This window comes from Atractosteus spatula, chromosome 4, assembly GCF_055471065.1.
Source record: "Atractosteus spatula isolate fAtrSpa1 chromosome 4, fAtrSpa1.hap1, whole genome shotgun sequence".
Lineage (NCBI taxonomy): Eukaryota > Metazoa > Chordata > Actinopteri > Semionotiformes > Lepisosteidae > Atractosteus > Atractosteus spatula.
This window is the reverse complement of record NC_142709.1, coordinates 43,501,725-43,528,413: the sequence shown is the minus strand read 5'-3', so window position 1 is coordinate 43,528,413 and position 26,689 is coordinate 43,501,725. Positions and strand designations below refer to the sequence as shown.

At 36.3% G+C, this 26,689-nt stretch overlaps 1 protein-coding gene across 1 annotated transcript in view; it reads right to left on the bottom strand.

Annotated features, from left to right (window-relative positions):
- Positions 1–328: 328 nt before the first annotated feature.
- Positions 329–26,689, bottom strand: part of LOC148836344 (uncharacterized) — a 60,082-nt gene continuing 33,721 nt past the window's right edge. Inside the window, exons 4-8 of the mRNA XM_088913652.1 lie at positions 3,916–4,272; positions 2,617–2,973; positions 2,102–2,227; positions 1,750–1,808; positions 329–460 (exon numbers count right to left, since the gene is read on the bottom strand). Coding sequence (XP_088769778.1) covers positions 329–460; positions 1,750–1,808; positions 2,102–2,227; positions 2,617–2,973; positions 3,916–4,272 — 1,031 coding nt within the window. The remainder of the gene's footprint in view (positions 461–1,749; positions 1,809–2,101; positions 2,228–2,616; positions 2,974–3,915; positions 4,273–26,689) is intronic.

Below are 26,689 nucleotides of genomic sequence, written 5' to 3'. Positions count from 1 at the left end.
TGGATTGTATCCAGCAAATAGTCATTCAGCTAGAAATCTATAGTATTATTATAATATCTTTAAAAACTATTAATATACAGAAATATGACAGAAAGAATGGGTTTACAGTTTAACATTCTTCATATTAACGTAGTATTTTAACATTAGTTTTACATTTTATTAGTATTATTACAGTATTATCACAGAATATCAATGAGATAGTAGAAAGTATTTTCTATGTTTACAAATAGTGCCAAAGAGTCAGAAACAAAGGCACTTCAGTCTTTTTGTTTTATTCAGATTTAGTACTGTTGTTACTATACGTTTTTGGAATGGAGAAACATAATTTTCAGTTGTGCTGTTCATATCTGACTTCAGAATACACAGACTGTCTGTCTGTTTTTCTCCTCTTCTTCCCAGTTTTAGTTTTAGAGTCAGCGAAGCTCAAGGCAGCATAATTCAGCACATCTGTGTCTTCATTCTGAAAAAACAGCAACATCACACTTTTCACTGGAAGAAGCCTGAGCTAGTAGAGGGTAGGAAAGGGTCTCCTGGACCATGCTTTGAACTTTTAGTGTGGATACTTTGTGATTGTTGTGAATTGGCTGGCCTAATGGTATCCAGGGTCTGAAAACATAAAGACCCCCAAACTTGTTAAGAGTCACTTCCAGAGGTGCAGTCTCATGATTGGGAGCTAATCCCTCAAATATAGAGAAGGAAGTCAGATTCCATTTTGCATGATACTGTTATCAGGAATAGTTTTGGAATAGCTGGAGGACTCCAAGCTGAACCAATTGAGATTTAAGTACTTGGGACAGAAGGAAGAGAAGAGTTCAGAGGTTAACAGAAGTAGTCACCTGAATTGGAGAGAGTAAATTTGAGAGACACTGCCTAATGACTTGGAGCTGAGAGCTCAGGGAATTGAAGGAGGTGTCGAGGTGAAAGAAGGGAAGGGGAAAACCTAGGGAAAAACTAAAAGATAATGCAGAAGGAGGGAAATCGAGGGAACTCAAAACTTCAAATGTATGCATTTGAGAACTTGAGGTTTAAATAGAGAACAACTGAAAAATTGAGGAGGGTTTCTGTCTTCTCTTCCTGAACCCTCACTTGGTAGTTATCATTAGAAATAACACAGTAATACCTCTGAATGTCATACTGGTAACACATTTTTATTTATTATATATTATATTTATTTAATATATATGAAATATTCCAGACCAGACAGAATCTATTCTCAGCTTGTTGCCTGCTATCTGTGTCCCTATTGCAAATACCAGAATTAAATAACTGTCCACATACTATTCCTTTTTTTCATTCTGATGAAGTAATTAATTTTATTGAAAATATCAATAACACTAAATCACATTTTCATCAAAATAATCAATTTTTGCAACAATTATTGCAAGCATTGCAATAACTTTTGTCAAAATGTTTCTCTAATATGACTCACGTATTTGAAGCAAAACCTCTTGAGAAAGCGAACAGAAGAAATTATAAATCAGTTACAATTCATGTGATGCTCTTAGTATTTATAAGAAATTATATATGAAAAAAGACTAAAGATAGGCCCACTTTGTAAAATGTTGATATTTTGGGGGCTGATGAAGAGGATAATAAATTTGGAATGTCAGACCTCACTAATTATAATGACAGGCAACACAAATTGTGTTTTCAATTACAGGCTCTATACGTCTTACTTTTTAATCAAATATTCTTTATTACGATGACTGTTTATGAAATGTTTATACATTTCAGCAGCCAATAAAGTACCTGTTTATTTGAGGAATCCACAGTGGTGTGTTCATGGAGGCTCTGCTGAGAAATATGTCCTGATAAGAAGACATACAGTAAATTATCGTCACACATTATCTGCCCTTTGAGTTAAAATAAAGAAAAAACACTGAAAATGAAATGAAATTTGTGATTTTTTAATGATATATATATATATTTTTCAGAGGATTATGGATAAATATTTAAAAACACAACACAATCCTTCTTTAAAGGTTTAACTATCTGAAATTCATATTTTGGGATGAATCTTAGTATTTAGCTGCAAACAGCAGTATTATTTCTTTAACATAATATTTATTTTTATGGTTATGTTGATTTTTAATCCACTGACCTGTACACCAATTGCTTTTTTTCTTCAGTATTGCATAGTTGAGAACAACAATCACAATCACACAAACGGCGTTAGACACCAACAAGCCAAGGACAAAGGGATGACTTAGAATTTGATCAACATTTCCTGAAACAAGTTGCCATGATTATGAAATGCACCATAAATGAAACACAATTTCAAGAAAAAAATAAAGACAATGTATTTGTCCTTTTTTAATTCAGGTTTCATTGTAAATATTTGTTCATACATGCAATTTCTCATGTACAGCAGCTTTGGATTTGCCAGATCAAAAAGTGTGAGAAAACTACGAATCCAAATCCATTTGAACATTTAAATATAGAAATATGTTGGCATACATAGTGTTTTCAAAAATTAGCATAGAGATATTTATTTTAGAGTTATCTTATCATGTAGAAGGTGTGAAGGCAAAACATTTTTCAGACATTTCAAATTTTTCTATGTGACATGATGAAAATTTCAAAGTAATAGGATTATTATTATTATTGTTCACTCACCTTTACCTGTAATCTCCAGCTCTGTTCCATTCCCAAACAAGATCTCCCCACATATAGCCACAGCACAGTAGTAAGTTCCATCATCAGAGGGGCCGAGGTTCCTCTTGGGGAGGTTATAGACACAGGTTTGTGTAGGATGCTCAGCCACAGAGATCCTCTCACACTGATCACTCCTGTTTCCTTGGGTGTAAATTATTCCTGGAAGGGATTCTCCTGATCCATGTCTGAACCAATAAACACTATGCTCTCCTGCACAGGTCTCAGTGTGTATTGTGCACTGCAGAGTCACACTATTTCCTTGCTGGACTGGGACTGACACAGGCTGCTGTACAACACTCCTGCTTATCAGTCCTGATTCTAAAAATAACAATTATAGAGTTAAGAAAGTATAAATTATCTACTGTAACTCAAGTTATCTATAAATTGCCATTTCAATTACATACAATTACATGCCTTCACATACTGTATAATACCAAATGTTGAGGTATGAAAAATCAATTATAACAAATTGTATATGAGTATTATGTATCCTATCTCATTTTCAGCATTTTCAACAGTGACTCACATATGCAAAAAAAAAATTCTGGAGGTGTGCATGGGTTATTTTTTTTTCATAAAACATTTAATCACTTTCTTTTTTCTTAATTAAAAGATTGTCGTTTTCAAAACACTGCGAACATAAACAGCAATAAAATTCTGATATTTCTTATAAAATATTAAGGCAATAAGAAGAGATATGATATTGACTCCAGCTTTCTAAGAAGCCTTCGCTGCAAAAACAATTATAACCATTAGGAGACATATTTGACCTTTATGTTGTGCATTACTTTTTTAAAAAATCCTTAAAAAAATTAAAAACAAAAATTTATGAAAATGCATAAGATACTATTTTATAGACAAGTTTGGTAAACTACAAATATACACGCTGTATACAATTTTTATTGTGCATATTTATTATAATATATTTATATTATTATGATGAATTAAAAAAAAAAATCTAATACTATTCTTACAGTACCTGATGTGATACCTCATTAGTGATGCTTTCATATCTAATTCTATAATTGTTATTGTTGTTGTTAAATATTGCTACAGTTTAAGTAAAAATAAGTCAGTTATCTCCATAAGCCTCATTACTCAGCTGCAGTTTGATTTTTAAGTATATAATTATGATATTGATATTATCAACCCTATCTTCAATCTGTCACTGTCATTAATTAAATAATGCTTCATATTTATTAGTGCACACTCATAAATATTCCAGACTGTTACTATATAGAATGCAAGATTCTCATTTACCCTTAACGATCACGAGGGTTCCGTTCCCAAACATAACTTGTGTTGTGTAAACTGTTGCACAGTAATAAGTTGCTGTATCTGATTTCTTTGTTCTAGAAATTGTCAGGTGAAAAAATCCTTTTCCTGTGTTCTTTTCCACCTTGAAGTGTGATTTTTTAAACTCATCAAAAAATGTGGTGTCATTAGACAAATGATATGAATTTAGTATGCATCGAGGTCCCTGTCCAATTGTCTGTTTGAACCAAAGCATGTAAGAAATTTTGTCAAAAGGTAAAAAGCATTCCAGAGTCACACTCTCTCCAGGCTGAACCATCTTCAAGATGCTGGGCTGGACAATGTTCTCAATCTTAGCCATGCCTGAAATACAACAAAAATAATATAATTGAAACATATATTTTATATATCAGTTTATTTTATTTAACTACAGTTCAACTAAAGTTTGGGTGAGAATTAAATCAGGTAGTCAGTTTTCTAATACTTTTGTTGTCTTTTGTTGCATTAAATATAATACATCTATACTGCTGATTTTATTTTACCCTGAAATGGGTGTTGCTTGTTTTTAAACACTGTCAGAAAAGGTCAATTAAACTAAACAAATACCTGCAATTTTCAAAATACTTTGTACTAGTAGAAAAAATATAACAATCTGCTGGTTTTATCCTAATATCAAATTGAATTGATACTTACACACATCACAAAACAGTGCAAGAGTCACACTGAATCTGATGATGACCATAGTTCATCTGTGTTCAGATCAGCTTGTCTTGTGATTAATGAAGCATATGAATTGGAATTAGGAATCTGACTTCAAAAACAGTGTCAAGCAGCAGGAGGATAGGTGGAGAAAACAGCTTGACTGACTTGATTGGATGAGGGGATTCCACACTGGTCTGTGTTAGTAAATGAGAGGTCAAACTGCTCTTCACCACGTCAGCGTTTTGAGGATTTTTACAAGTAACAATTCCATATGGTTGTGTTTGCAGCATCACATTTTAAAAACTGCCTTTTAGTTTTTAGGCATGATTTTGTAAATATAAATTACTGTATATATATTACACAGTGCATATTGTGCATGATTAAATATTCAGTGATTTTTTTAAAATTTATTATTTTGCAAAGGACATTAAAAAGCTATAGTAGTATGAAAAAAGAGTGATTATTTCCTGTTACTTTTTTAGATGCTTTGTATATGCATAGCTCTTCTCACTGTCATATCATTTAGATTTTTACACAGTTTGTATAAATAGGTTTATTAAGGATGAGTGCAAATGAAATATTGTATATTTTTTGTCCTCGGTCTTCACATTACTATATTGTAAGATAAGTTAAGCAAGAGATACAACTGATGATGTTGTTTTACTTTCCAACATGTGACACAGACATTGTGAGAAATGAGAAGGGTGGTTGTGTTCTGGACCCTTTATTTTCAAAGAAACTGCTTTGATGTGTGAACACCAAAAAGGAAATACATTCTTAACTACTTTAAATTAGTTTACTTGTTAGCTTTCCAAAAGATAAAAGAAAATATAAAATCTCAGATTTAACGGAAAGGTTAAACTGTCTGTAAAGCTTTTAGCTTTTTATTGAATGTGATTCATTTCTATCCTCTGAAAGTAATTGATAATGAACTATGTTCTTTAAAGATATTATTTATAGAGGTTCCCAGTGCTGGTGCTAGGGACCAACACACCTGCTGGTTCTAGTTCCAACCAGTTTTCCAACCGAGTTTTCAGTTATATAATTGAACTCCACTGATTCTTGTAACACTGTTTATTGTTATTATTATACAAGATCAATGAAGGAAATGAAGTGGTATTTTATCTTCACCAATTACTATAACTTTCTTGCACAGCTGTAGCTGATTTAATAATAGGATTAATTTGACATTTTTAATTGTTTTCAGTTATTTAACTTTTTTAATTATTGCATTTCATAACTTTTAAGTAGAAAAAACTTGGACTGTTAATCAAACAACTTGTTAGTTCAATTAAATATTCAATTAAGTAATCTTGATGGGAATTAACCCAATAAAGGCACTATAAAGTGTGTGGTCCTCCAGGACCAGGATTAAGTAACCCTGATATGACATATGCAATACTGTATAAAAATAAATAAAAAATCATTAGGAACTCTTTTTAAATTATTGTGTTTTCAATTACTAATACCATTGTAGAAGTATTGCTCCGGTTTGCTTCAACCTTCCAAAACCATGCAGCCCAAATTAAGTGACCTCTAAGTTAGTAACTGTGTGTACCTTGTGATAGACTGGAGTGTCACCCAGGGTGTGAGCCGTCCTTATCCCCTGCGCCTGCTAGATTAGGTTCTGACATGTTGTGGTCTTCTAAGGATTACTGAATTAAACATACTGGATAATAGTAACAGTTATTACAGTATTGTTTCTATTATTCTCACATTAAGCTCTCTAGTGTCCAAAACAAGTTTGTGAGATATAATTTTCCAATGTGTATGAGTATACACACAGGCATCAAAACCTATAGGCTCTGCTATACAATGAGATTAGGATAAAATGAGTGGGTGTGTTGAGAACAGTATATTTTGTAAACTGTTAAAGCTGTGTGACACAGTTCTAAGAGTGTGAAGTGGTTACCAATTTCCACAGCTAATGCAGCTAAGAAGCTGAGGTGATCATGGGAGGGAATATTCTAATAAGAAATATTGGCTACAACATCACAAAACATGGCTTGGAAAGATTTTTCTTCCAGAATATTTAAGTTTTTCACTGCAATACAATCAGCTGCATGGCTGTGCTACTACCATAGTAACTTTACTCATTTTTGTTAAGTTTATTTGATTTGGCAATGTTACGTCCCAGTGTGTGTTCTGTGTGTGTTTTTCTGTTATGTCCACACTGCGGACCCTTGATTGTTCTCCCTTCCCCATTGGCCCACCATTACACCACACTCTCAGTATGACATCATCATCAATCAGCCTCTCAGCCAATCAGAACTCATTTTATTCACTATTTAACATGGAGGCTTTCAGAAAGAAGAGGCCTTTCGTTTGACTTTGGTCCCGTTTGGTTATCGCTTCGCTTCGCTTCGCTTTTGGTTATTGCTTCGGCTTCGTTTGTTGGTTTGTTTTGCTTTGTGTGTGTGTATTTTCGTATAGCTTCGGCTTTGTTGTTTTATTGGTTTTTTGTTAGTTTCTTTGTACTTTCGTTTGTTTATGTGTTCATCCTTGTTTTGCCATTACCTTGCCCCAGTGTTACATGTTCAACTTTTGTGTTCTTTTGTACCCTGCTCCTGTTTATTACTCTTGTTTTCCCTTATTTGTCTTCCTGGTTCACTTGTGTTTTTGTGTGAACTTTTGTATATAAGGTTAGTTTAGGTTGTTGGGTACACTTACACACTTAGTTGATTTTGTATTAGTACACTAGTTTAGTACGGGTGAGTGCCATTTGTCTTGTATGGTTTTGGGTAGTCAGTGCAGGTTAGCTAGGGTGTTGAAGACGCCGAAGACCGTGTGTTTCGGGTTTTCTTTTGTAGTCAGATTAGCTTTCCCTCACTGTCCTAGCCAGCTCCATTTTGTTTGTTATTTTCTTTCCTTTGGCACCACTCTAGTTCCTTACCCTTGTTATCATACTTCCTAGTCCCTCACCAAAACCCCCCTGCTTCCAAAAGAATTATCCTAAATGTTACACCCCTTTACCCCTAGACACTTGGGGTCGTAACAGGCAAACATCTAGTACATCTTGGTATCTGAGAGCTCAGGATGAAAGGAAAAGAGACCAAATAGGCCTTGAAAGACACGACTGAGTGATGTTGCTTTCAGTAAATAACTCCTCACAACAAATCAGAAGCTTCAATTTCATATTTTTGAGCTTGTTATTTTTAAAATACAACAACACAGTGCACTGATGTGTAAGTTGATTTTACTGAAAGAAATAGAAATTGTAACAGTACATTACTGAGGTGGGGCAAGTTGTTTAACAAGCACTCTTTGCACACATATTTGAAATATACAATATAATATTAATACAAAAAAACAGAACATCACATTAAAGCAGAAAGAATAATATCATATATTTAAAATGACCTTCTTTGATACAAATTCTGGGGGCTTTGGTTACCTACCACAGTTCAAAGACATCCTATTAAGTGTGAGGTTTTTACTGGCATGACATTTAGTTGCAATAGTAATTCTGTGAGTTTACCTTGGCTATTAGGAATCAATCGGCAGAACAACAAGGAGGTTTTACAAGGATTCACAATACACACACAGAATACATTTATTAATACATAAAACCAACATACAGGCTCGCCCTCTAACTCTGTGCTTTGGAAAAAGTTTAAGTCCCAAAGTTCAGACAACAATTGTGTCAGGCATGTGTTTCTATTGTCAGTCTGCCAATTATTTCAGGAGAGAGAGGAGGGTGGCGGAGTTAGAGGTCACACACTGCTTTTTTTCTGGGGAGAATATGGTTGGTGATTGGTCAAGAAGCTACCAGGTTGAGTGGGTGTCCGCACCCTGCAGGTCCCTGATTGGTTGGTCATCTTGTGAGATGATTAATCATACCCTGTGACTTTTATAATTATCATTGGATATACCTCTCCCACACATCCAGGCACAAGCAGTGGACTTCTTTCTTAAGGGAGTATTGATAATGGATCTAGACTGCTCCAGAAGAGATGATTATCCAAAAGATAAGCTCATCTCCCTCACTTACTCACATGAAAGACCACTAGGTCATCCTGTGGCTGATCACAAAAAAGGGACTGCTACATTCCTGTGACAGGCTGTTTGGTCTAGGTACACATGGATTGTTAGAAATACTTAATATCTCTTAATTACAACTGAAACAATAGGCCTTGTCCCTACATACAGATGCAGCCATTCAAAACGCGTGGGGAATGTCGCGGTACACCGCGGTGGGCGTGTCGTATAAAAACGCAGTATCACGCGGTTTATTGCGTCATTTGACGTCATGCTGGAAAGTATCCGGAATCACCTTGTAAAACCGCCAGGAAGAGCCAATAAAGCTTAACCTCTCATGAACAGCATTTGAGCTTTTAAATTTAAACTGTGTATTACAGCATGTTAATCATCAGTCATTAAAAAGTTGGTATATTTTATGAAAGCAATATTGTTCAGTTGGACAAAAGTACACAACCTACCTTTATCAGAAATATTTTAATTATGCAGAAATATTTTATGCATCAAAGCCTTTACCGAAGATATTACTAATAGTATTAATAATGAATGATTTTGGACAAGCTGTAAAGTCAAAGTATTACGCTGGTCCACATTCTTTCTAACCGTCATTTTAAATGAAAATACTTTAATTTTTTTCTTTAACAAACACAGCATTTCGTTGATCTAACTAACGAGGACAGGACATTAGCTAGACAATACGATAAAGGAATAAATTACTTTAGCACATTTGTACAAGCACTTGGAATCTGTCCAAGCCCTACTTTGTCAGGTATTTTCTTTTAATGCAACGGACATAAAAACTCCCTTGCTTTTAACAGAGCGTTTCATAATTTCTAACTACGAAAATTATTTAAACTGCGACACTTATCATTCAACCAGAGCTTAAGATATCACAAGGATCCTCAATAGCACAGCAAAGACTATATTAAAAGAATCGCGTATCTAAAGAAATTAATAAGATATAATTATATTCGTGTATTGCGACATGGCTATGTAGGTCTGTTTCACCTCTCTCTTCGAAGTCAGGAGACATTAGAGGCTTGCCACACCCGGACTGTGAAACCAATGCATTAGCACGTCAAAGCCCATTGAGGAGCCGGGCGCAATAATTGTTTTGTTCCTCGATTTACTGATCTGCATTAATTACAGAAATCGAGTTCCTGCTCTTTGCAGACGACCTAGTCCTGCTGTCGCCCACAGAACAGAGGCTGCAGCAGAACCTAGCACTGCTGGAGCAGCACTTTCAGACCTGGGCGCTGACAGTCAATCTGGACAAGACCAGAGTTATGGTTTTCCAGAAAAAAAACAGACCTCAGGGAAACAGGTACCTAGGTTTCCCTAGGTAAAAGTTTACGACTCAGGTACAAGACCGGTCTCTCTTCTCCTTCTTTGCCTTGCGATAGCACTGCACCAATACCCACTGCTGAAACATCCACCTGGACAAGAAACCGTTCCTCAAAATTGGGACTTTTAAGAACTGGGTATGAGCACAGATATGTTTTGAGAACATTAAATGCCTCTTCACACTCATTTGTCCATCTCACTGAGTTGCTTGCTGCTTTTGAAGTAAGGTTTGTAAGTGGTGCTGCTATGGTTGAAAATTGTGGGATGAAAGGTCGATACCATCCAACAAGTCCCAAAAAGGATCTTACTTGGCGTTTAGTATGTGGTTGAGAACTGTTTAGAATTGCTTGTACTTTATCCACTTGTGGCCTGACTCTCCTTCTCCCAGTTGATATCCTAAGTATTTTGTCTCTTCTTTGGCCCACTCACACTTTTCTGAATTCAAAGTCAAATTTGCATAATTTATTTGAGCTAGGACTTTGCTAAGGTGATGGAGATGGTCCTCCCATGTGTTGCTGTAGATGACTACAGATGCAGCCATTCGAAGTGGGCGGCACAGACACGTACCGGGGGTAATTGGCTACGTCATCGCGCATCGTGACACGCAATACGGCGGTACGTGATTGGTTGACCGACAGGGGCACTCGTGGTGTGTTGGTCAGTCGTAGAAAGATTTAAATGTCTTTACTGTGCCCGTTTTAGTATTGAATATTTATATGGAATTTTACCACTGAAGGGAAATCTTAGTAGCTGAGCATAAAAAGAATAGGAGCATAACGCGTGTGAAGGCCATGAACTATTTTAATTTTGGAACATAAACATACAGTATTACAGTATATGGCTGGTCTCGGTACTTTAAAGAAACAATACACACCAGTCTTCTATTTCTCCCTAAACATTTTAAGCACCGAAGTCTTTAACTAATGTGAAATAACGTGTATAAAAAGTGGTAGTTTTAAGCTTTTCTGCGAATATAATATGGAATCGCGTATCTAAAGAAATTGATAACAATATAATTATATTCATATACTGCAACACAATAGAACATGCTGTACAATGTCTGTTGATACTGTATGTGTAGGGCTGTTTCACCTCTCCTCATGTGACCTTGTGGGTGGTACTGTGGTCTATGTTCCTGACTTCTGAACCACAGGTTGGGTGTTTAAATCCAGCCGGTGCCACAACTTCTCTTTTAACAAACATTTCTTTAAAAAAAATAAAATAGCAATATTATGGACAATTAATTGACTTTTTATATTTCTAAATATCACAACATGTTCGAATTTAAGTCATTTTTAATAACAATGAATAGTCACCTTCTTTCCTTCTGACAACGGTCCCTGCTTCTGCTTCCTGCTTCTATCGTGTGTGTGTGTGTGTGTGGGGGGGGGGGGGGGGGATCCCTTTAGATCTCCCTTCAGATTTAAAAGGTTATTAATCATATCTTTGGGTAAACCTGGGTAAACTATCACAAAGCTTTAGAGAACTTAACATTTCTATTATCAACAAATTGTAAATACGACGTTTACATTGGCATTATTAATTTTTCACTTGAGTACATGGAGGATTGTCAGCTGTCACTGAGAGCAGATCTCTTTGGCTGCACAAATGATCTTTTACATTTTTATAGGGAAATGGAGGCTGTACAGTATGCATTACAATATAAACATTTATATTGATTCAAATCGCATTTTGATTTAAATCGCAAATGCGTGTTTAATTAAATCTGTTTTTTGATTCACAATCAGACAAATGCAACATAAATTGTTATCTTTGTCTTCTAAGTATTTTAATAAACTTTCAGCATAGCTTTCTCCCCGTTTAGATTTATTTTTCTTGGGATTTTGGGATCAAACGTGGAAAGATTAGATTATAAACGTTTTTATTTTTTAAATACATTTTAGAAAAGTGTAATCTATACTAAAAAGCTGTATTTATTTAATACCACTTGATACTTATATTAATGGAGTTTAGTTGATACTGTTTAAACTTTTAATTATTTTAAATTGTATTACAGCATTGTACACATGCTTAAAAGAGGAGAAAACGCAAGCCTTCTTCAGGTGTGAGGGTCTTCTGCTCAGAATAAAATGCTATAATGTAATGGGGCCTCTGAATGGGTTCAATTATGATTTGGGCTTGATTAAGGTCGCTGCCTTTCATCTAAAATTCTGCTTGAATCCTTCTAAACTAAAAATTAGACACAAGAAGAGTAGAGGCTCTGGTGAAATTTCTCTTTTTTTAATTTCTCTTTTTTTCTTGGAAAAACATCTTACCCACTGCATTCCGGGCACAGAAGGATTAAAAGAAGTCAGACAGGCAGAGGGGAGAGTGAGTTCTAAATAAAGAGGTATCCAGGTAACAGTGAAATGGGCGAACAGTCTGGGGAGATCGCCCGTTTTCCATGTAAATAGTTCCCTGGTTCCGCACCCCTTTGTGTTTCTCTCGCTCTCTCTCGGGTCACCTGATCATTAGCTCGAAAGATTTCAGTGCTTTGTGTATATTCTAATGGCAGTGGGGGCAGGGTGTGTGGGAACAGGTTTGGTTGAAATTGCATTGAAGATCTATGTTCTTCACACCTGAAACATTTTCTCTGAAAGCATTTTCTTCCCAGTTTAGCCGATCTTGGTACAGCATATTACAGTTTACTATTATTAACCATATTAATTTTAAGTGCTTAATGCCATTTTTTGACCACGCACGAATATTCTTATGTCCATATCTTCGCAAGGGATTCAGTGCGAATTGTAATACTAATTAAATGACCGCGGGCAATTTCCACCCCCTCTGACAGCAGGAACATTCCTATTCTTAGCTCAGCAGCTCATTAGAATATAGGGTGTTCAAACCGTTTTTTTTTTACAGTGACACAGCGTCGCGTTGTGAATCTGTTTTTCCGTGTTTACAAAGAAAGTGGAATACAGTGATATTACCTGCTATATAGATACATATGTTCAGATATTTAGACCTGGCACGGCACCAAGAGAGGGAGGAGGCGCGGAGCTCAGCAGTAGAGAACGAACGTTGTGCTGCCTGGAGCACTTAATGGCACCAATCGCGTCTGCATTTATAACTTAGTTTTTAAAATTAATCAAGCATAGCATCTCTCTTTACTTTTAAGTCCCTTAATTATCATTAAGCACAGCTTTCTCACCACTTAAACTACTTTTTGATACCATCCTTAGACAAAGCAGAAGCTTGTTGTACTTTCTAATGACATACAAGTGGAAAGATTACAGATTTTAATTGTCTTTAATTTGTTACATTATATATTTTAGAAACATTTCATTTATACAAACACCACAAAACTATTCTCGATTGTATTTCTGAATGTTATGTTACACTTAGTTCACTGTTTTAAGTACATCTAATTAAGAAAGTTAGGTGTTAGCATAAACTATTAGTAATCAATAATATTAAATTTAGCACTGTAATAAGTTGTTGCACTTTCCCCCGCATCTTGTAAAAATATATTTTCATTGTTCAAATATACATTAAATCTGACTATCATATAATAAGTTAAATACAAAATTAAAGAAAAAATAGGGTAAAATATAATTCAAAATATTTTGCTAACAATGTTAACTGTTTATAAATAATAAACTGTATTAACTAAGGAGTAGGATGGCACAGTTGTTAGTATGCTTTTTGTTTTGTTTCTTTTTCATAAATACCTAATGTCTCAGTGGCTTTCAAAATTAAATTATGCATGCAAACCTGTGAACTAGAAAGATAACTAAAATATCCATCCATTTCTAATGGTGGCGAAGTGGTTGGCATTGCTATCTTGCAGCACTGGGGTCCTAGGTTTAATTCTTTCCATCATGTGTGTGTGGGGTTTGCATGTTCTACCTGGGTTACATGGTTTTTCTCCATATGTGTGATATGACTCCCTCTCGTACTCCAAAACATACTGGTAAATGAATTGGTTTATGGAAAAACTCGCCCTGGTGTGTGTGTGTGTTTGTCTGTCTGTCTGTCTGTCCTGTGATGGACTGGCGCTATCTCCAGGGTGTATTCCGCCTTGTGTCCGTTGCCTACTGGGATAGGCTCCAAATCCACTGTACTGGATAAAGAGATTAGAAAATGGATGGAAGTAAAGGCACTGTGTGGATGGAACTATACACAATGTTAGAAACCCACTATGAAATGGCAGCATCTCACTGAGAATAAAATATTTTATAGTGATGGCTTAAGGAAACAGCCTTTCCACCTCTCTTGCACATCAGTATCCATACCTAGTTATTTAAACAAATTGCCTCTAATTATAAACATCTTAATATGCTGGCTCTGTGGATCAGCATCAGCTATGTTTGCCCATTCCTTCAATTCATGTGCATCCAACACACAGTTCAATGCTAGCAACTACACAAAATCTAAAATACAATCCTCATTTCAGTATCTATATAAACATACAGTCTGTTAACTTCATCATCTTCATCAAAAGTATGCCTAACCCCATTAGGAAGTGTTCTTGTTATCAATATGTTCAGAATATGACAGCGAGAATCCTAACAGGGATGCATTACACCTGTCTTCAAGTCCTTGCACTGGCTTCCTATCAGGTTTCGAGTCAACTTCAAAATCCTCATCCTCATTCAGTACCTATATGGCTTATTATCTGTCTACTCCCCACCTTTGTCCGTCTGACTCTGGTCTTCTAGCTGTCCTCAAGAACATCTACATTCTGTGGGTGACAGGACCTTCTCTAGCTGCACCCCAGAGCTCTCGATTTGTATCCCCAGTGATATCAGTCACGTACCCTGAGTGCATTTAAATCTAACCTCAAAACCTTTCTTTTCAGAAGACTTAGTGTCTGTATCTGCTTCATTTTTTAATTTTGGTAGCACCTCTAACTGCTTGTCTTTCTTATGTATTTACTTTGTAATCTGTGGTCCTTTTAACTGTTTTTACATCTACTGTATTGCTTTGAGATGCCACTTTTAAAGGTGATATATAAAATAATGTTTTTTATTATTGTTATAGAGAAACATGATCAGATTTTCCCGGGTTCAGAAAAAAAGATTTAAAGTATACTAGTTTTCACTCTTCTCATTCACTCTTTGCTAAATGGCTTTTCATACTAATCTGATCAAATTAACTGCCTATTTTATGTGCTTTCTCTATCCTGCTAGATTTGCAATTATTCTGAAAATTTTCTTCTTGAAATAACTCATTTCTAAATACCTTTTTTCACTGTTAACATCTTGCAGCAACTCTGTGACAAAATATACACTTAGCTCAACCTGACAGTTCATCCTGCTACCAACATTGAATAGAAAAAATCTTAACATTTCTATATTTATGTCTTTATTTAGTGGTTTCATTAGTGACAAAGGCTAAACGTTCTTGGAAAAATGTCTTATACAGTTGCAGCCATTCAAAGTGCGCATTACAGACACGTACCGCAGGTGGCGTCGCGCATTGTGACGCAAGATGACACCCGGTACCGCGGTACGTGATTGGTTGACCGACTGGGGCACTCGTGGTCCGTTGGTCTGTCGTAGAAAGACTTACAGTAAACGTCTTTGCTGTGCCCGTTGTAGATATTGATTTTTAACCACTGAAGGGAAATCTTAGTAGCTGAGCATAAAAAGAATAGGAGCATACTGTAACGCGTGTGAAGGCCATAAACAATATTAATTTTGGAACATAAACATACAGTATATGGCTGGTCTTGGTACTTTAAAGAAAAAATACACACCAGTATTCCATTTCTCCCTAAACATTTTAAGCATCAAAGTCTTTAACTAAAGAGATACCGGAGTCAACAAGCATACTTTTAGAATTTGATTAAAAGGGAATATAATATGGAAATCGCGTATCTAACGAAATTAATAACGATATAATTATATTCATGTACCGCAACACAAGAATAGTACACGCTGTACATTGTCTGTCGATAATGTTTCTGTAGTGCTTTTTCAGCATTCTGCATGTGACCTTGCCGGTGGCGCTGTGGGTTAGTTTCCTGACTCCCATGTCACACGGTCTGTGATTGAATCCCATGGAACTATGACTTTATTTTTTAACAAACATTTCTTTGAAAAAATGAAACGTTTCCCTTGGTCAGAGATTAAATAAAACCTCACTCGCACCAAACAAATTTATATTTCTAAATATCACAAAATGATTGGATTTAAGTCTTTTTAATAACAATGAATAGTCACCTATGCGTTACAAAATAAACATTTATATTGATTTGAATCGCGTTTTGATTTAAATCGTAAACGCGTGTTTAAATATATGTGTTTAAAGGCGATATACTGTATAAAAGCGCTGATTCTTATGGAATGTGTTCCGCCAGGGATTCAAAAAATTTATTTATCTAAGGAAAATTGCAGTATAACTTTGTTCATGCACATAATTATACAGTATCTCATTTTGTATTTCTATAAAAAAAATAGTTTGCCCAGCCACTATAGTTGTTATTGTTTTTATCCTGTAAAGCGCTTTGAGGAGCACAGCTTTTTCACCACTTAGATTACTTTTTGACACCATCCTTACACAAAGCAGAAACTGTATTTTCCAATGACATACTGTACAAGTGCAAATATTACAGATTTTAATCGTCTTTTTTCTGAACCAGGGAAAATCTGATCATGTTTCTCTATAACAATAATAAAAAACTTTATTTTACATATCACCTTTAAAAGTGGCATCTCAAAACAATACAGTAGATGTAAACCACAGATTACAAGGTAAATACCCAGGCAAACGCAAACGCGTTTTTAATAAAATGCTTTCATTCATTCAACAGAGAGAGCGTAAAACCTGGGTGTAACAGCTGTTCCTTTTTCTGATCACTCGCTCTCTGAGATACATGAGAATCCAGGCTTTTTTATCAACACTTTCTTTTCCGTATACCAGATATTATGGAACCACTTCAGAAGGGTGTCAGCCAGTCAGATTCCAGGAATCGGTACTTTAAAGGAAAAATACACACCGGTATTCCATTTCTCCCTAAACATTTTAAGCATCGAAGTATTTAACTGACATGTGAAATAGCGTGTGAAAAAGTGGTAGTTTTAAGCTTTTCTGCTAATATAATATGGAATCGCGTATCTAAAGAATTTAATAACGATATGATTATATTCGTGTATATTTTGATATTTACACCCGGCGCGGCACCAAGGGAGCGTCAGCATTTATAACTTTGTTTTTAAAATTAGTCAAGCAATATGAAGCATCTCCTTTTACTTTTAAGTCCCTTAAATACATTGAGCACAGCTTTCTCACCACTTAAGATTACTTTTTGATACCATCCTTACACAAAGCAGAAACTTTCCGATGACATACAGTACAAGTGGAAAGATTACAGATTTTAATCGTCTTTAATTTTGTTACGTTATACGTTTTAGGAACGTTTCATCTAAACAAACACCACAAAACTATTCTCGATTGTATTTCTGAATGTTATGTTACACCTACAGTAGTTCACTGCTTTAAATACATCGAATTAGGAAAGTAAGGTGGAGCACTTTAGATCTTTTTTTCTGAACCAGGGAAAATCTGATCATGTTTCTCTATAACAATAATAAAAAACTTTATTTTACATATCACCTTTAAAAGTGGCATCTCAAAGCAATACAGTAGATCGAAAAACAGTTAAAAGGGACCAAAGTAAATACCAGACTAACGCAAACGCGTTTTTAATAAAATGCTTTTATTCATTCAGCATTCAGATTTTCCCTGGTTCAGAAAAAAGACGATTAAAATCTGTAATCTTTCCACTTGTATGTCATCGGACATTAACGAGTACAACCCCCCTCTCTGCGGGAGTGCTGGCTGTGACGAATTAAACCGGTTTCACAGGTATTTTCAAAGTAGGAAGTACAGTACTTACTAGTTAAAAAGCTAGGCTCCTCAATGAAATCGCTTTAACATGCTAATGCGTTGGTGTAACAGTCCGGGCGTGGCAAGCTTCCAATGTCAACTCGACTCGATTGGAAGACAATGAACGTATTTTAGCCCTAAATGAATTAATAGCAAACATGGTTTACATAAAAGACATTTTTCCAAGAAAGTTTATAATAATACGATCTATAGTTGAAATCTGAGCATCTAAAGGAAAAGCATTTTCAGAGAGCAATCACGCTGTGTTTATGTAGAAAAAGCGATTAGGTTTATGAGCAATCTAATTACCTATTCACTTAAAACACTATATAAAATAAAATTTATTTAAAGATGAATGATAAGTGTCGCAGTTTAAATAATTTTCGTAGTAGGGCTTGGATAGATTCCAAGTGCATTTTTGCAATTTACGTTGCATTGTCCAATGTGCTGTTGTAATACAGTTTAGAATACAGTAAGTCTAAACTGTATCAGCTTTATTTATGGGTTGCAATTTAGAAAAAGTCAAAAACCGCACTCAAAATGCAATTTAGAGCTTTCTGGCAAGAGGAGACACCCAAATTATAATGTAACATGCCACTGTTTGTGCATGAACAAAGTTATACTGCAATTTTCCTTAGATAAATAAATTTTTTGAATCCCTGGCGGAACACATTCCATAAGAATCAGCGCTTTTATACAGTATATCGCCTTTAAACACATATATTTAAACACGCGTTTACGATTTAAATCAAAACGCGATTCAGATCAATATAAATGTTTATTTTGTAACACATAGGTGACTATTCATTGTTATTAAAAAGACTTAAATTCGATCATGTTGTGATATTTAGAAATATAAATTTGTTTGGTGCGAGTGAGGTTTTATTTAATCTCTGACCAAGGGAAACGTTTCATTTTTTCAAAGAAATGTTTGTTAAAAAATAAAGTCATAGTTCCATGGGATTCAATCACAGACCATGTGACACGGGAGTTAGGAAACTAACACACAGCGCCACCAGCACAGTCACATGCTGAAGGCTGAAAAAGCACTACAGAAACATTATCGACAGACAATGTACAGATTTGATATAGCTATAAAATAATGTAATTAGGCACAGAACAAGTTTACAGCACAGTACAATAATAAATGCTGACCATGACTTTAGAAGCATAAATTACCTTACACTCAATTTAAACACAAGCTGTCTTTAGCCCTCTAAGCTGGTTCATACAGAAATGTAGCGAACCAGGCTCAGAACACACAGCTTCATTAGCGAATACATATGCAGGACAACTAGAGAAGACGTTTTACAGAGGATGGATTTTTAGAAACACCCCATCAGTGACATCACTGCAGTCAACTCCTACTGTAGGTAACTGTGTGGATAGTTTCACAAGAATCAGACAAAGGTTTAAGCATCACTTGTTCTAGATAGAACTGCAAAAAAACAACAACCCATAATGTACTTCTTTGCGGCTCTGTTTGCCCAAATCATATATTCACAACGTGAAATTAGAAAATAATATTACGTAACCAAAATCCGCAATATGGAAACAGAACCTGTGTAATTGTTGACAGATGATGTTCTTGTAACATTTTTACAAGACGAACTACAACATTTAAAAAATGACTTGTATGTACTTGATATCTCTAATCAATCCACGGCGATATAGTTAAAGCAGTTCCCACACAAAACGAAACAAAAACGCCCTGGGCATACCGTTTCGCGCTTCTTATCAGTTGCTCAAAAGTAATTTGACCGTATGAAATGCATAATATAAACCTAGAAACATATACAGTACGTGAGCAGTATTACTTAGTATCGGTGTCAAGACATACCTCTCAAATACTGTAAATCAAGTTAAAAATATCTCAAGACCGATTCTGGTCATAATGAAACCATGTTTCGTGTATGTTTTCTTTAAAGTACCGAGACCAGCCATATACTGTATGTTTATGTTCCAAAATTAATATCGTTTATGGCCTTCACATGTGATGCAGTATGCTCCTATTCTTTTTATGCTCAGGCACTAAGATTTCCCTTCAGTGGTAAAATTCCATATAAATATTCAATACTTAAACGGGCACAGTTAAGACATTAAATATACATATACATACTGTATACAGTACAGTTTGCAGTTTATGTTCCTAAATCAATCTCTTTTATGAGCATGTGAAAGGCTTGGTGAATCGATTCTCAAAAATTTCTGTACTTTGCATGATTGGAAAAAAATGCGTGATTGCGAAATGCTGTGGTGTTACTTTTACAAAGACGGTCAATGAAAAAAATAATGTGGACCAGGGCAATACTTTGAGTTTACAGCTTGTCCAAGGTCATTTATTATTAATACTATTAGTAATATCTTCGTTAAAGACTTTGATGGCTACAGCTCAAACATGAGAGGTTGAGCTTTATTAGCTCCACCTTGCGGAAATTCCGGATACTATTATTTTGCTAGCGGTAACTCGCGGTAGACTGCGTACAGCGTACCGGAAAATAATGCGGTATCGCCCGCGCATTTTGAATGGCTGCATCTGTATGTGTTGCGGAAAAACTGACTTGCTTTAATAAAATATATTTATAAATCCTTTCACCAGGCAATCTACCTGAAAGCCCAACTACTGAGAAGCCCTCCATGAAACCATATTTGCTATTAATTCATTTAGGGCTAAGTGACAGAATTGCTGTTTTTTATGTATGCTAAATTTCTGATTCCTCACTCTGTTTCATGTTTAGAGATAGATAAGACTTTATTGATCGCGAAGGGAATTTGATGTACATGTTCATGTACATGATGAACATGTTTGCATGTTCTTATGTAACATACACCTTTTTGTGATTTTTTTGTATATCTAAGCAAGTGTTCCTGCATCCCTCTTCTGCACTATATATAGTCATGGCTTTTTTTCTGTTTGCTTATTTCATAGTCACACCTGCTCCATTTCTAAAACTTTTTGCTCAGGTGCATTTTTGTACTTTTTACACCTCTAGCACTTTAATGTCCTGAATTTTCATTTGCCTTAATTTGTAGAATGAATTTTAGTTTTAGCCTTAAAAAGCTTAAGTTTTCACTATCTTTTGTTTCTTGTCCTACAACTGTTATTATTGATCACCGAATTATTGTACTTGACATGACTTCATTCATCCTTTCCTGAACGTCTATGACAGGCAGAGAGAGTGCTGTTTCTGGTGCGATCTTTTGCAGCTGACATTTCACTGTTTTAAACAAACAAGAAATTAGATTGCTCATAAATCACTTATTCTACATAAACACAGCGTAATTGACCTCCGAAAATCCTCTTTTTCTTGTTCGTTTTAGAGACCTTGATGGAAACTGATTTTAGATGTCAGAAAAGATTTATTTTCTCTGTATTTCTGTGTGCGCATTTTCTACATTGCTTTGTCGAGATTTTAACTTTAGGCTCAGATTTCAACTATAAATCGTATACTAATTAATAGCAGTAAATACTGATGTTTTGTTCCCTCTTACCACAAAAATATGTATGTATTGTAGCTGGGATGAACTTTTTTCGTACGCTTAGCTACTGCGATTCGGACACAGAACGGTTAAAGATGGTGACAAATCAGGCACCCAGAGGGGGGGGGGGGGGCGTCTTCCCGCCTCCATATCTAAAAAGCCAAATAGGAGTGGCTTAAGCGACATACACAGTCGTGTAACTGACAGTTTGAGGTAGCCTATCGTGTAAATTTCGCTTTCGAAACTCAGCCCCAAAGTCATGTGACTGATTTTTCGCCCTGTTTCATTGGTTAAACGCAATGATCACAAGCACCACCATGGTAACTGGGATGTGTAGTTTTTAATTCAGTTTGAATTATAACTGTACGTATTGTCTTCATATTTGGCCAGGGCTTTAAAGAGAGGGCGCGCCAAAAAATTTCGGTGCCGTCGTCTCCGCTTTAAAGGTACCCCCGTGCTGGAAGAATAATTTGACCTCGGAACGTTTGCCCAGCATACTAATATAGGCACATCCCGGAATTTTGACTTCACTGTGTAATGAAGGAATTTTAAAGACTACTTCTTAGCGTAGATAAAAAAGCTTGGATTCCCATGGACAGTATCTTATACACATATCTTTTTCTGTTGTCTTTGTTGATCTCTTGAGGATCCTTGTGATATTTTGAGCTCTTGTTGAATGATAAAAGTGTCGCAGTTTAAATAATTTTCGTTGTTAGAAATTATGAAACGCTCTGTTAAAAGCAAGGGCGTTTTTATATCTGTTATAGTAAAAGAAAATGCCCGACGAACTAGGGATTGAACAGTTTTTCAGTGCTTGTACAATCGATGGAAATGTTCAAATAAATGTGCTAAAGAAATAAACAAAAAAGTAAGTTATTCCTTTATCATATTGGCTAGCTAATGTTCCATCCTTGTTAGTTAGATCAACGAAATGCTGTGGTGGGTGTTACTTTTTGTCGATGAAAAAATAAAGTCTTTTCATTTAAAATGACGGTTGCAAATAGTGTGGACCAGCATAATACTTTGAGTTTTACTGGTGGAGCTCATACAGCTGTGTCTGGATATCTTGGTCAAATATTCGGCTAGTGTGTATTGTCTGTTTAGGGTTCTGTGCCATTCCATATGGCTTGGCAGCTTGTTCCCCCCTCCCGCTGGAAGACTCGACCCCTTCTACTTTGAAAATACCTGTGAAACTGGTTTAATTCGTCACAGCCAGTACTCCCGCAGAGAGTGATGAAAACCGCACTGCACCAGGCGAATGCTTTTGGGCTCAGGTGGATTTGCGCCCTACAGTTCAACCTGCGGCACTGCTGTGTACTGTACATACAATACGAACATGTGTTATTTTGAAATATAAAAAATGTCAATATACTGTAGTGTCCATGATATTTGCTATTTTAGTTTTTCAAAGAAGTGTTTTTTGTTAAAAGAAAACTCATAGCAATTGCTGGATTTGAACACCCAACCTCAACCTTATTCAGTACTGTAAATCAGTCGCTTAAGCCATGACGCCACAAGGCAAGTCATGTGACACACACTGAAACAGCAATACAGATATTACAGTAATATGGTCGGAAGGTCAACCACATGTAAGACTTTGGTGCTTAAAATGTTTAGGGAGAAATGGAGTATTGGTGTGTATTTTTTCTTTAAAATACCAATAACAGCAACATACAGTATACATAATATGTTTACAGATGCAGCCATTCAAAATGGGTGGGGTATTACGCAGCATACCCCGGTGGGCTGTCGCGGTATCACGCTGTATCACGCGGTTAATCGCGTCATTTGACGTCATGCCGGAAACTATCCGGCGTCACCTTGTAAAACCGCCAGGGGGAGCTTAACCTCTCATGTACAGCATTTAAGCTTTTAATTTTTAACTGTGTATTACAGCATGTTAATCATCAGTCATTAAAATGTTGGTATATTTTATGAAAGCAAGATTGCTCAGTTGGACAAAAGTACACAACCTACCTTTATCAGAAATATTTATGCATCAAAGCCTTTACTGAAGATATTACTAATAGTATTAATAATGGATGACTTTGGACAAGCTGTATACTCAAAGTATAATTTCTTTAGCACATTTGTACAAGCACTTGGAATCTGTCCAAGCCATACTTTGTCAGGCATTTTGTTTTACTTCAACGGGCATAAAAACTCCCTTGCTTTTAACAGGGCGTTTCATAATTTCTAACTACGAAAATGATTTAAAATGCAACACTTATCATTCAACTAGAGCTCAAAATATCACAAGGATCCTCAAGAGCACAGCAAAGACTGTATTAAAAGATACTTGTATGAGATACATGAGAATCCAGGCTTTTTTATCAACGCTTTCTTTTCGTATACCAGATTTTATGGAACCACTTCAGAAGGGTGTCAGCCAGTCAGATTCCAGGAATCGGTACTTTAAAGGAAAAATACACACCGGTATTCCATTTCTCCCTAACGATTTTAAGCATCGAAGTATTTAACTAGCATGTGAAATAGCGTGTGAAAAAGTGGTAGGTTTAAGCTTTTCTGCTAATATAATATGGAATCGCGTATCTAAAGAATTTAATAACGATATGATTATATTCGTGTACTGCGACAGGGCTGTGTAGGGCTGTTTCGCCTCCCTCTTCATGCAACTTCCCTTGTAGCCTAGTGGTCTACGTACCTGCTTACCAACTCGTGGGTTGTGTGTTCAAATCCAGCTGGTGCTGGACTTTTCTTTTAACAAACATTTCTTCGAAAAAATAGAATAGCGATATAACGGACAATCAGTTGACTTTTATATTTCAAAATATCACAACATGATCGATTCTAAGTCATTTTTGATAACAATGAATAGTCACCTTCTTCCCTTCTGACAACGGTCCCTGCTTCTGCTTCCTGCTTCTATTGTGTGTGTGTGTGTAATAGAGTAAATTTTTATAGAGAAATGGAGAAGGACAGTATGTGATACAATATAAACATTTATATTGATTTAAATCGTGTTTTGATTTAAATCGCAAACGCGTGTTTAATTATATGTGTTTTTTTAATCATAATCAGGCTAATGCAACATAAATTGATACAGTATCTCTGTTTTCTAGGTGTCTTAATAAACTTTCAGCATAGCTTTCTACCCATTTAGATTTATATTTCTTGGGATTTTGGGATCAAACGTGGAAGGATTAGATTGTAATCGTTTTTATTTTTCAAATACGTTTTAGAAAAGTGTAATCTATACCTGCCCAGACTGTACGCCTTCCTAAACCCCGCCTTTCACTAGTGTCCTGCCCTTCCCCACGCACTCCAGCCGGGCGCTCTTCAGCTTGTGCCCGGGACGAATGTATATTTTGATATTTACACCCGGCGCGGCACCGAGGGAGCGTCTGCATTTATAACTTTAAAATTTTAAAATTAGTCAAGCAATATGAAGCATCTCCTTTTACTTTTAAGTCCCTTAAATACATTGAGCACAGCTTTCTCACCACTTAAGATTACTTTTTGATACCATCCTTACACAAAGCAGAAACTTTCCGATGACATAAAGTACAAGTGGAAAGATTACAGATTTTAATCGTCTTTAATTTTGTTACGTTATATGTTTTAGGAACGTTTCATCTAAACAAACACCACAAAACTATTCTCGATTGTATTTCCAAATGTTATGTTACACCTACAGTAGTTCACTGCTTTAAAAACATCGAATTAAGAAAGTTAGGTGTAGCACTTTAGATCTTTTTTTCTGAACCAGGGAAAATCTGATCATGTTTCTCTATAACAATAATAAAAAACTTCATTTTACATATCACCTTTAAAAGTGGCATCTCAAAGCAATACAGTAGATCGAAAAACAATTAAAAGGGAACAAAGTAAATACCAGACAAACACAAACGCGTTTTTAATAAAATGCTTTTATTCATTCAGCAGAGAGTGAGAGGGACATCCAGCAGAGAGAGACACACACACCGGTTTCCATTGACAAAATTGTTTTTTTTCAATTCCTCTTGTCTAACAGGAATGTTTTGTTTGTGGACGGACTGTTAGACTAGAGGAAAAGAGCGCCTCCTTGTACGAAGCATTTCGTTGATCCGATCACGAATTCTTTTCCAGTCGCAAGAAATAAGGGTTGAGAATCTCCGATTCACCATGCGACTAATGGTTTCCCGGAGATTGCAAGGCAAGGCACTTTTGCCTCTGGACCCATCGAAATTTACAGACCTGGTCCACCCCCAGTAAATTTCAAAAGTCACAAGATTTCGAAACACGAGGGCGGCGTAGCGGTCGGCTCTTGCTTTCCCGTCTATGCCGATGCACTGCAAGTACAACCCCCCCTCCATCTCCTGAGTGATGGGTAACAGTTGGATATCTGGGAGAATTATTCGTCCCACTGGCGTCTGTGAATTCCGCTCTGTGAACGGTGCTTCCTGGGGGGAGATAGACGGCGGGGACAGCATCAACAAATTCCTGCGCGGTGGTGAGCGGAGAGGCCGGGATGGAGTGTCCTAAGGGGGTGTGTGCTCTGTGGGGGGCAGAGCTTCCGCCAGCCATTGCAAACTGCGCGGCAGGGAGAGGCACTTTTCGGGAGACAGCTGCTCAACTGTTTGACTGCTGGAACATACTGTCTCCTTCCTCTGCATTTTCAGGAGTGTCTCTAGCCTCCCAATCCTCCCCAGTAATGCATTGTACTGCTCCCGCTGCTGCCGAAATGTCTCCACACAGGTGCTGCTTCTACATGTTGGCACCCTGGCCAGTGGCCGAGAGCGGAGACCCACGGCCTGTGGCAAAATAACATAATTCATGTAAGAAATAAAGTCACACAGTAGTATTCATCAGTCGCGGAACAGACGTCAAAATAAACTTTTCTTTTTTTCTGTCTTACTGTTTTCTTTTTTACTGTACTGGTGGTAGATTTCGAAGATCGTTTCGCCCGTGCGGTGTTTTCTTGAAGAACAGGCTACGAAGAAATAATTATAATTGAATTTAAAATTCAAAACGGCAATAATACCTTGTAATATGCGCTGTTATCGCGTATTTCAGATGAAGTCTGCTGTATTTGCTTACCCTTCGCTCTTTGGAAGCTGGGGCGGCAGAAGCACCCCATCTCTTCCCGTAAAAGGTCTTGGTCTCCATACTGTACTGTGGTCGCTATAGTGCAGGTTCGCAGTTTTTTTTGTGATGGGAGCTCACCCAATCCCTTGGTGTATTTATGCTATATTCACATGTACGGCTAGAATGTTCATTGTCTTCCAATGAAAGGCGGGTGCCTTTTGCCGAAGTCGGGAGACATTAGAGGCTTGCCACACCCGGACAGTTAAACCAACGCATTAGCACGTCAAAGCCCATTGAGGACCCGGGCGCAATAATTGTTTTGTCCCTTGATTTACTGATCTGCATTAATTATGGAAATCGAGTTCCTGCTCTGTGCAGACGACCTGGTCCCGCTGTCGCCCACAGAACAGAG